General features: G+C 50.6%; 1 protein-coding gene across 1 annotated transcript; it reads right to left on the reverse strand.

Moving 5' to 3' along the window:
- Window positions 1-24: 24 nt before the first annotated feature.
- On the reverse strand, window positions 25-7,263 carry CD27 (CD27 molecule). The gene is made up of 6 exons (XM_003273724.4): window positions 6,502-7,263; window positions 6,178-6,309; window positions 1,390-1,569; window positions 1,112-1,201; window positions 728-847; window positions 25-474 (listed from the first exon to the last, which is right to left on the reverse strand). Exons 1-6 carry the CDS (start codon window positions 6,635-6,637, stop codon window positions 350-352), a joined length of 783 nt encoding a protein of 260 aa, XP_003273772.2. The 5' UTR covers window positions 6,638-7,263; the 3' UTR covers window positions 25-349.
- Between the last annotated feature and the right edge of the window lie 4,401 nt (window positions 7,264-11,664).

The following is an 11,664-nucleotide window of genomic DNA, read 5'->3' on the forward strand; positions in this document are numbered from 1 at the left end:
ATTTCAGAGAGGAAGCTGGAGAGCTGCAGGGTGGTCATCTGTCACTTTATTTTGCCCGTCTTGTAGCATGTGGGTCTTTCGCTGCGAGAAGTGTGTTTTACAACCAGAGCCCCCGCCCTCCTGCAGCGCAGGCGCAGCTGGCTGGGCTCCTGCTTCCCACTCTCCACCTCATCCGTATTTGTTCTCGTCCCTGCCAGTCTCGAAAAGACACTCTGTCACGTGTACACAGGAAAGGGCCCTGACAAGAGGATGGGACTGCAGTTGTGGCTGCCAGGTCTCACTCTCCCTTGGATGGTCGGCGGGGTGGAGTGGAGGCCAGGGATGTAGTGCAGCTCCCGCAGGTGCTGGCTCAGGGGGAGAAGGCAGGCTCTGGTTTTCGGTAATCCTCCTGGATGGGGATGGTGCTGCCCTCCTCCTCCCTGGGGCAGCTGTAACGACAAGGCTCTGCAGGCTCCACGGGACTTTCTCCTTTGTCTGCAGAAGGAGATCAGATGAGTCTTGGCCAGCAGCGGGGGCAGGGGGAGACGGGAGAAGGAGATGGGCAGAGGCAGGTGCGCTTGGGGGAGGGGTTTCAGGAGCACACCAGCTAAGGGGAGAGAAGGGGTAGGACCAAGGCTGGTGAAGTGGAGCTGGTGGGTTTCAGTGAGATTCCAGGCGTGGGCAGTGGGGTTGAGCCAGTGGGGTGTGGTGCAAGGGCAGGACCGGAGACCTGTATTCTGTCTCTTACTTGATCTATATTTCCTTTGTTGATGGAGGAACAGGGCTCCGGCCAGGGTGAAAACAAGGAACATTCCGGAGAAGATCACAAGGATGCGAATAAGATCTGAGCTGCACAGGGATCTTTGGGCTGTGATAGGAGGGGACACACAGGGGTTAGGGGAGGGTCTAGCCCTTGGCTCCCTCAGCCCAGCCCTCCTGTCACCTTGCCTCTCCCTTTTCCCCCACCTTCTTCTATCCCACCCGCCACCGTTGGCCAACTCATCTCCTAAATGGTGGACTCTGCTTTATCCCCCCCTCTTATCCCTACTCCTAGGAGCTTTCTGTCTGGCTTCCCTCTTGGCCCCTCCTGTATGCATTCTCTCTAGCGGTAGGGATTAAGGAGAAAACTCACGTGGCCAGTGGGTAGAGAGAGTCCGGGCAGGCAGCTGCCTGAAGTCAGCCAGAGTCTGCATGTGCCCAGCTGTCCTGGCCTCCAGCATCTCTGGAAAAGCAGAGACAGAATGAGTAGCAGCAGGGAACCCCATAGGGCACATGTGAAAGCCTGAGAGGCGCTGGATGGGATGGGAAGGCAGAAACAGGCTGACCTTATCTAGGGGTAGGAGTGGGGAGTGCTGGCTGGGGTATCACCCCTACCCCACGTGGTGGCACAGAGAGTTGCCTGGAACTTACCACTGACATAAGGTAAGTGGGTGGGCTGAGGGTGTGGGCTCAGGGCCTGAGACGGCTGAGTGGTCAGCGAAGGGTTTGGGAGAGGATCGCACTCGGTGCACTCCTTGTCCCTGCACTGCCAGCCATTGCGACAGGCACACTCAGCATTGGCAGTGATGGTGCAGTTGCGAACGAGAATACCTGGGGGAAGAGAGGACCAGGGAGCATAGGACGCTCAGACCTGTGGAGACCTTCAAGGTCCACTTGCTTCATCCCCCAACCCCCATCCCAGGCCCGCCTCTAGGGACATGCTTCCCTTTCCATTCCCACCCCTGCAAAGGCCTGCCCTTTGCTCACGGTCCCCCAATGCCTTTGCCATTATTATTGTTATTAAAGAAGAAAGTTGCACCTTTCAGAAGAAAGATTCACGGATTCAGACATAGAAACCATGAAAAGTAGAAAGAGCTTATATAACTTTCTCTTGTACTCCCTGATACTTTTTTTAATTTTTATTTATTTTTTTGAGATGGAGTCTCGCTCTTGTTGCCGAGGCTGGAGTGCAATGGCGTGACCTTGGCTCATTGCAACCTCTGCCTCCCGGGTTCAAGCGATTCTCCTGCCTCAGCCTCCCAAGTAGCTGGGGATTACAGGTGCCCATCACCATACCCGGCTAATTTTTTGTATTTTTAGTAGCAACGGGGTTTCACCGTATTGGCCAGGCTGGTATTAAACTCCTGACCTCAGGTAATGCAGCAGCCTCAGCCTCCCAAAGTGTTGGGATTACAGGCGTGAGTCACTGTGCTAGGCCCCAATACTTTAATAACTTTTAATTAAAGTATAATATACGTACAGAGAGGCAAGCATGAGTGTAAAGCTTAAGAATTTGTACAAATTTGGCTCACAGGCGTAACCAGCACCAGATCAATAAATAGAAAATAGCCGGGTGAGGCAGGGAATTGCTTGAACCTGGGAGGTGGAAGTTGCAGTGAGCCAAGATCAACACCAGTGATCTCTAGCCTGGGCAACAGAGTGAAACTCCGTCTCAAAAAAAAAAAAAAAAAAAAGAAAGAAAAGAAAGAAAGAAAATAGCCAGGTGCAGTGGCTTATGCCTGTAATCCCAGTACTTTGGGAGGTTGAGGTGGGTGGATTGCTTGAGCTCAGGAGTTTGAGACCAGCCTGGCCAACATGGTGAAACCCCATCTCTACAAAAAAAATACAAAAATTAGCTGGGCGTGGTGGTGCACATCTGTAGGCCCAGCTACTGGGGAGGCTGAGGTGGGAGGATCGCTTGAGCCCAGGAGGCAGAGGTTACAGTGAGCTGAGATCATGATACTGCGCTCCAGCCTGGGTGACAGAGTGAGATCCTGTCTCAAACACCACCAACAAAAAACGAAACAAAGTACATTAGGGATTCCCAGGGGCTGGGGCTGGGGCTGGGGGTAGTTGAGGGAAGAAATGGGGAGTCATTGCTAAGGGGTACAGGTTTCTTTGGGGTGACGAAAATGTTATAGAATTAGATAGTTTGATGGCTGCACAACCTGTGAATACACTAAAATAAATAAATAAATAAATAAATAAATAATAAATAGTTACTTGATTACAATTACTTAGCCTTTTTTTTTTTTTTTTTTTTTTTTTGACGAAGTCTTTCTTGCTTTGTCACCCAGGCTGGAGTGCAGTGGCACGATCTCGGCTCACTGCAACCTCCGCCTCCTGAGTTCAAGTGATTCTCCTGCCTCAGCCTCCCTAGTATCTGGGATTACAGGTGTGTGCCACCACGCCTGGCTAATTTTTTGTATTTTTAGTAGAGATGGGGTTTCACTGTGTTAGCCAGGATAGTCTCAATCTCCTGACCTCGTGATCCGCCCACCTTGGCCTCCCAAAGTGCTGGGATTATAGGCGTGAGAATTTGCCTTTAAAATACACATTTTGCTCAAGTGTAAGGGTCCAATGCTGGGTGGCTGTATGTTAATTATCCTGGGGGCGGGGGTTGTAGGGCACTAGCTGGGCTGGGCTGGGCTCGCTGGCGACTGGTTTGAGAGGAGGGTGATTCAGAGGAAGGCAGTGGCACCCAGATGTGGGCCAGGCTGCAAGGAAGCCTGGTGGGCCTTAGGGCAGATGCTTGTGGGGACCCAGGGAGTCCTAGGTGCCCTGACAGGTGGAAGAGGGGTGCAGAAAGGGAGGATGTCAAAGGGAGAATGTCAAAGGTCATAACCAAACCTAACAATTTTCTTCTACTTAGACCTTTTGTCAGGACAAGGAGAGGGACAAATTCCTTCTTGGCATTCTTATGGCCCTGTGACCTGCTAATGAATGCTGACTCTGAGTTGCTACTAGAATTTGGTTTCCTTGTGCCTTCCCAGGAATTGTGAGCCATGTTGGATAAGGACGTGCAAGGGAAGAATGAGGAAGCCTGGGGCAGTGCAGGAGGGGAGAGCACTGGTGGTAGACAGGAGTGATGACAAGGGTCTCTGCTAACAGGGAAATGGAGGGGTTAAAGAAGCAGCTGGGGACGATTAAAAACAATGAGGTGTTCTCACTTATAGGTGGGAATTGAACAATGGGAACACTTGGACACAGGAAGGGGAACATCACACACTGGGGTCGGGGGAGGGGGAGGGATAGCATTAGGAGATATACCTAATGTAAATGATGAGTTAATGGGTGCAGCACACCAACATGGCGCATGTATACATATGTAACAAACCTGCACGTTGTGCACATGGACCCTACAACTTAAAGTATAAATAAAACAAACAAAAAAACAATGAGGTGCTATTGTTTCAGTGCTGAGTATCAGGAGACCTGGGAGTTCTATTTACCAGGTATAACCTGGGCTCAAAATTCCAGGCTGACTTCAGGCATGTCCTCATCTCACAGATGCCAGCACTAAGGCCCAGAGAGGGCCAAGCTCATTCAGCCCGCCCATCTTCTCACCCCTGGCCGCAACTCCCGGGGGTCCTTCTGCAGCCAGGTGCTGCTGCAGTACTTTGGGATCTATTGGCTGAGCTCCCAGAGAAGGGTCATGGATTGGGCTAGTTTGGAACAAGTGAAGGGACTGAAGATGGGCTCAGTAGGGGGCGAAGACCTTCGGGAAGGGTCTGCAGAGTGAGTAGGGGGGTTTTGACTAGGAAAAATTCCAACCCTGCAGGGGCCGCTGCCAAGAGAAAAGCATCTATTACAGTTACATTTTTAAGTTAAGTAGCCTGAGGAATATTTCTTGTGTATTAAAGATGTTCCTCTTTGGTTGATTTGCAATGGAAAAGCTTTTGTTTTCTTTTTTCTTTTTTTTTTTGAAAACAGGGTCTCACTCTGCTCACTCTGTCTCCCAAGCTGGAGTGCAGTGGTACAGTCACGGCTCACTGCAGCCTCCACTTCCTGGGCTCAAGTGATCTTCTCACTTCAGCCTTCTGAGTAGCTGGGACTACAGATTCGCGCCACCACACCTGGCTAACTTTTTGTATTTTTAGTAGAGACAGGGTTTTGCCATGTTGCCCAGGCTGTTCTTGAACTCCTGGGCTCAGGGGATCCGTCTGCCTTGGCCTCCTAAAGTGCTGGGATTACAAGTGTGAGCCACTGCACCGGCTTTTTTTGTGTGTGTGTGACAAAGGGTTTTGCTCTGTTACCCAGGCTGGAGTGCAGTGGTGTGAGCTGCCTGGACCTCCTGGGCTCAAGTGATCTTCCCACCTCAGCCTCCCAAGTAGCTGGGACTACAGGTGCACTACCATGACCAGCCAATTTTTTTAGAGACAAGGTCTCACTATGTTGCCCAGCTGGTCTCGAACTCCTGGGCTCAAGTCTCTACAAAATATACAAATACCCTTCTGCCTTGGCCTCCCAAGTGCTGGGATTATAGGCATGAGCCACCACATCCGGTCTTGGTTTTTGTTTTTGTTTTTATGGGACCAGGCACTGTAGCTCACACCTGTAATCCTGGCACTTTCAGAGGCTGAGACAAGAAGATTGCTTGAGCCCAGGAGTTCAAGGCTGTGGGGAGCTAGGATTGCACCACTGCACTCCAGCCTGGGTGACAGAGCTAGACCTTGTCTCTAAACTAAACTAAACAAAACCCAATACCAAGAGACCCAGTGACACCAAACACGTTTTGCAAGTAGGCAGTTTAATAGTTACAGATACCTAGTTCTAAAAAGTGTCTTGCTAGAGAACATTTGTTCAAAGGGGCCACTTTAAAGCCTGCTATTCTAGTGTATACTGGCCGTAGTTTCTGAAATTGTAGCGAAGATGGAGAAATAACAATAGCATTCAGAAGCACAACTGCAGATATTATACTTCTTAGTTTAAAAAAAACTTTTTTTTTTGGAACTATAAAAACACAGGCTACATACATACTCATTTTCTCAAATTGGCTTTTGTGCAAAAAAAGGTTGTTACCTATTGGGTTGTTTTGTTATTTCCTTAGAAAGATGTATTCCAAATTCCCAATGGCCAACCTACACATATGCACTCTGGGAACACAGTCAGTTTATTGGTTGGGGGTTGCTTGCCCGAAATCTGGGGTCATAGAGCCACTTCTCTCATTTTGTTGTCTTGATCCTATCCATAGACCCATTCTCACCAATCCCTCAAATTCTATTTATCCCTTTCCCTGGAATACTAGATGTCTGCCACATTAACTCATGCCCCACCTAGGGTGCCCCATTTCCCAGCATTGGCTCCGCTTGCTGTGAGCCTTGAAGAAGGCTAAAGCTTTGACCCCCTCATCCTCCTTGCACCCCCAAACCCATCACCAGCCTTGCTCCCCCAAATGCTTGTCCAGTGTCCCCACCTACACACCCTTGCCCACCTCACCAGAGTTACAGTGCCGACAGCTCTCACAGTGGGGCCGGCTGTGGTGGTCGGGAGAGAAGGAGACCCCCGGTATGCAAGGCTCACACTGGGCAGCCTTTCTGTGCTGGTCACAGTCCTTCACGAGGAATGTTCCTGGGAGGAGAGGGTAAGGGATCAAGGCCTGAGAAGGGCTGGTTGTCTGCCCTCTTCAAGGTGGTGCCTCCCCACAGCTGCAGGATTTCCCTCCTTGCTTGAGCTCAGTCTCACCCTGCGCCTGTTTACTGTATTAATCCCAGTCCTCCCTCTTTGGCCAGTCACCTGGCCCTTGCCAAGGCCCCCTCTTACCTGGCTCACACATCTGGCAGCACAGCTTTCCCTGAGCCCAGTAGTGCCTCTCTGGGCAGCTCTTGGGGGCTGGAGTAGCTGAGAGCCCCACCAGGGTCCCCAGAACGCAGAGCCACCAGGGATGTGGCCGTGCCATGGTCCCTGCCCAGGGAGCTCCTTTCTGTGCCCAGTTGCTGACGCTGGCCTCTGGAGTTAGCACCTCCAAGCTGGGCGCTGCTGTCTCTTCTTTGCACCCCCTGGGCAGTGGCTGCTTCAGGTGGCAAGCCAACCTTTGAAGGCAGAAACTCTATTGTGGCTGTTTTTTTTTTTCTTTCTCTCATAGCAGCAACCTCCACCCCCTTCCCCTTCCGTGTGCTGGGGAGAGTATTAAAGAACAAACCCTGTCAGAGCTGCTGCTCTTCAAGCATGCCTCCTCCAACACGTGAGCCTTCCTTAGTTTCCGCCTCTCCTGCTCATGAAGGATGTAGCCCACTGACTCCTGCTTCTTTGACAAAAAGGTGATGGACACACAGTTGCTCACCCCTCCTATTCATGCACTTGTGCACACAGGTGCCCACGTTACCCCCCACCCCCCCACCCCCCGTCCACAGTTTACAAATGAATTCGCATGTCTCCCGTCTCCCATACCTGCATCCCTCCTTTCACAGACAACAATTGAAAGGATGAAGGAGAACCAGAATTGAGTACAGGTCCACAAACTCTTATCTGAAACTTTGGGGGTCAGATAAGTTTTGGAATTCAGAATTTTTCAGGTTTATACAGAAACTAGCACCACAAAACACCCTTGGGGATTTGGGGTAGCCTCATAATCAAATGCAACATTTCTGCAGCAAAACTATTGAATATTTACACCAACTGGGAGGAAGCTTAAATAGCCTTGTCTCAATTGAGGTCTGGTTTGATGGCCAAACAAGTTTGCTACAGAATGCTCAGAATTGCAAGCAAGGGGCGTAGAGCTGCCTGTCTTCTGTCACACTCTGACAGATCACCTATGCTCTCCTTTAATCCTCATGTCAGTCTCTGATGTGGGTGCCACCTACTGCCCACATGGCCTTCCCTCTCAGACCCTTGCTCACCCCTCACCTTTGTGCCATCTTTATCCTCCCCTTCCCCACTCTGGCTGTGTCAGTCACTGGTGTCCTGGATCACCTGGAGCATCTTCTCTCCCAGCCTTGGGCACTTGGGATTAAAGGTAGCTTCCTACAGGGGTCATCTCTTTTTTATTTTCCCAGTTCTCCCAGCAAGACTAATTTCGGGATATTGGAAACAGCTAGACTTTTCCCTCTTTGAGTCATGGGGACACACACGGGTCAACAGCCTCCTCCACTCTTTCCTCAGCAACTGATATGTGGAGTGGCTTATTTCCCCAGGAAGTTTTTAATTCAGGGGCTTTGCCGTTGTTTCCACACTGTTCATAAATGTCACACTGCTGTGGTCACACTTGTCAGATCTGTTCTCTATCTCACTCTGTAGTTTCCTTTCTCTTCATTTTCTCCATTCTCTTGTCTTTTCCCAGCCCCCTCTGCAGCTCTTCATGGGGGTCCACTCAAGTCGGAAGCCACATCTGGGTGTGATTCAGAGAGCTGTTTATGCAAAACCACCCTTTTCACCATCAGGCAGGGCACCTGAATTCCCACCGCAGAGAGTGCTGTGGCCCTGAGGACTTTTCTGTCACCAGCCATTTCCAGGTTGTGAATGTCTTCACTGCAGGCATGGGGCAGTGGGGTGGCTAGCTGACAGCAGGCCCTGGGAGGATGGACGAGACCCTCAGAAGAATGATGAGGAACTGGGGACCTTTAGGAAGATACTTGTCGAACAGGGACTTGGAGTTCGCCGAGCCTAGCAACCTTGAACCGACTGGGAACTGCTCACTAGCCTAAGGCCGCTGTCCTCTGGGCCAAAGCCCGTCTCCTCTCTTCTACATATCACTTCTCCAGGGGGTCAGAGCAGGAGCAGGGTCTGCTTGGCTTTCCTGGAGGGCCTCGGCCAAGAGGAGGAAAGCCAGGTTTCTGGACCTTTTTCTTTCCTAGGCAAATAGAATGAGCTCATCTCCAGCACTCTTTGCATCCGCTTCTGGTGAGCCTTCCCCATCCTAGGCTGGCTCCCTGGACGGGACCTTCCTTTTTTTTTTTTTCCTCTCTCTCCATCTCGCTCTGTCACCCAGGCTGGAGTGCAATGATGCAATCTCAGATCACTGCAACCTCCGTCTCCCAGGCTCAAGCAATTCTCATGCCTCAGCCTCCCAAGTAACTGGGATGACAGGTGCACGCCTCCACGCTCAGCTAATTTTTGTATTTTTAGTAGAGATGGGGTTTTGCCATGTTGGTCAGGCTGGCCTCAAGTTGATCCGCCCACCTCGGCTGGGATTACAGGGGAGAGGCACTGTGCCCAGCTTATTTTTTGTACTTGTAGTAGAGATGGGGTTTTGTCATGTTGGCCAGGCTGGACTGGAACACCTAGCCTCAGGTGATCTGCCTGCCTCGGCCTCCCAAAGTGCTGGGATTACAGGCATGAGCCACCGCGCCTGGCCGGGCCCTTCCTTTTGTCTACAGGCCCTGGGATGCAGCCCGCTGACATCTTCCTTGAAATCTCACACAACCACTTTCTCTTTTGGGGTCAGCCTCTCCCCCATGCCTGAATGGGGCATAAAAGTATATGGTATTTTCTCAACAGCTCCCTGCTTTTCTTTCCTTTCCAGAAACAGGCCCACAGCAGTCCTTCTTGAGAACTCTGAGGGCTCTCATGACTTTTTTTGTTTTGTTTTGAGACAGGGTCTCCCACTGTTGCCCAGGCTGGAGTGCAGTGGCATGATCTCAGCTCACTGCAACTTTGCCTCCCAGGTTCAAGTGATTCTTATACATCAGCCTCCCAAGTAGCTGGGATTACAGGCACCGGCCACCATACCCAGTTAATTTTTTAGTAGAGACGGGGTTTCACTATGTCGGCCAGGCTGGTCTCAAACTCCTGGCCTCAAGTGATCCGCCCTCCTTGGCCTCCCAAAGTGCTGGGATTACAGGCGTGGCTACCGCGCCCGGCCTCTTTGTTTGTTTGTTTGTTTGAGACAGGGTCTCTCGCTGCTGTTGCCTAGGTTGGAGTGCAGTGGCAACACAGTTCAAAGCAGCCTCAATCTCCTGGGCTCAAGCAATGCTCTTGCCTCAGGCTCTCCAGTAGCTGGGACAACACCTGGCTAATTTTTTTTATTTGTTATTTTTTTGTAGAGACAAAATCTTGCTATGTTGCCCAGGCTGGTCTTAAATTCCTGGGCTCAAGCAATCCTCCCACCTTTGCCTCCCGAAGTGCTGGGATTACATGGCATGAGCCTGATCACATTTTCTTTTTTGGGACTTGTCACGCTTGTGATTTTATGTGATCTGTGATTTAGAGGATTAATTTTGGTCTGAGGTAAAGCTAATTTCTGAAATCAGATATTATGTAAATTGATAGGTGTAAGGTTTGAGTGCTGACTACTGAGGTTTTCTGATGCTCAGTCTATGTAGCCAGGGAAGGACAAGACCTATAAAAGGAATTTCTCAGATACCAGGCAAGGGGAGAAACAGTGAGGGAAAGATGTCGCTATGAAGGGACCTGGAACTGAAAGGTGGTTCCGGGGCCCAAACCCACTGAGACAGGAGGATCCTGGGATAGGTGGAGAGAGCTTGACTTTCACAACCAGACAGATTGGTGGTCCAAATGCCTCTCTGCTGGCTACTACCTGCAACATGCCCAGAATGTCCCACAACCACTCGACTGAGTCCTCATCTGCTTGAGGATAGTGTGATGCACTTTGCAACATGTTGGGACAATTAAGGGTAACAATATGAATGAAATGTCTGGCCTTGTCTTGTTTGGGTACTCAATAAATATTCATTCCTCCCCTCTCTTCCTCGGTATTTGAGGTTGCAAGTCCCAAGAAATGGGGTTGAGGGAACAGCTAGTTAACCTGGGAACTAAACCAAAGGAGTGTGAGAGAGACAGAACGACTCACTAAATTGAGCAAGCTGTGCATAGGCGATATGTCTGCTCTGTATGTATTATTCATACACAGTTCTTCATCACGCAGAATCATGATTTCACAGGGCGACAGGGGACGTTTCCTCTCACAGTAGGCTCCTGGGCCCCTGGCATTTTTTTTCTTTCTTTTTTTGAGATGGAGTCTCACTCCAGGCTGGAATGCAGTGGCAAGATCTGGGCTCACTGCATTGCCCTCCACCTCCCAAGTTCAAGCAATTCTCCTGTCTCAGCCTCCCAAGTAGCTGGGATCACAGGCATGCGCTACCACGCCTGGCTAATTTTTGTATTCTTAGTAGAGACGGGGTTTCGCCATGTTGGCCAGGCTGGTCTCGAACCCCTGACCTTAGGTGATCCACCTGTCTTGGCCTCCCAAAGTGCTAGGATTACATGCGTGAGCCACTGTGCCCAACTGCCCCTGGCATTTTCTACTCGCTTTTTTTTTTTTTTTTTGAAACAGGGTCTTGCTCTGTCACCCAGGCTGGAGTGCAGTGGCACCATCTTGGCTCACTGTAGCCTCGACCTTCTGAACTCAAGCAATCCTCCTGCTTCAGCCCCCCAAAATATCTGTGACTATAGGCATGCGCCACCAAGCCCAGCTAATTAATTAATTTTTTTTTTTGAGATAGACTTTCGCTCTTGCTGCCTAGGCTGGAGTGCAATGGCGCGATCTCTGCTCACTGCAGCCTCTGCCTCCTGGGTTCAAGCAACTCTCTCGCCTTAGCCTCCAGAGTAGCTGGGATTACAGGCATGCGCCACCACGCCCGGCTAATTTTGTATTTTTAGTAGAGACGGGGTTTCTCCATGTTGGTCAGGCTGGTCTCAAACTCCCGATGTCAGGTGATCTGCCAGCCTTGGCCTCCCAAAGTGCTGGGATTACAGGTATGAGCCACCGTGCCTGGCAAGGCCAGCTAATTTTTGTATTTTTTGTAGAGATGGAGTTTCACCATGTTCCCCAGGCTGGTCTTGAACTCTTGAGCTCAAGTGATCTGCCCACGTTTGCCTCCCAAACCTGGGATTACAGGTGTGAGCCACTGTGCTGGGCCATTCTTGCTCTTCTGAGTGACTTCCCTTGCCCACCAGATGAGGTAAATGGCTCATGAAGCCAGTCTGGTGATCTTCCCTGTGGGGGGAAGGGAGGCATGCCCCACTTTC

The sequence above is a fragment of the Nomascus leucogenys genome, chromosome 23 (assembly GCF_006542625.1).
Source record: "Nomascus leucogenys isolate Asia chromosome 23, Asia_NLE_v1, whole genome shotgun sequence".
NCBI classification, from domain to species: domain Eukaryota; kingdom Metazoa; phylum Chordata; class Mammalia; order Primates; family Hylobatidae; genus Nomascus; species Nomascus leucogenys.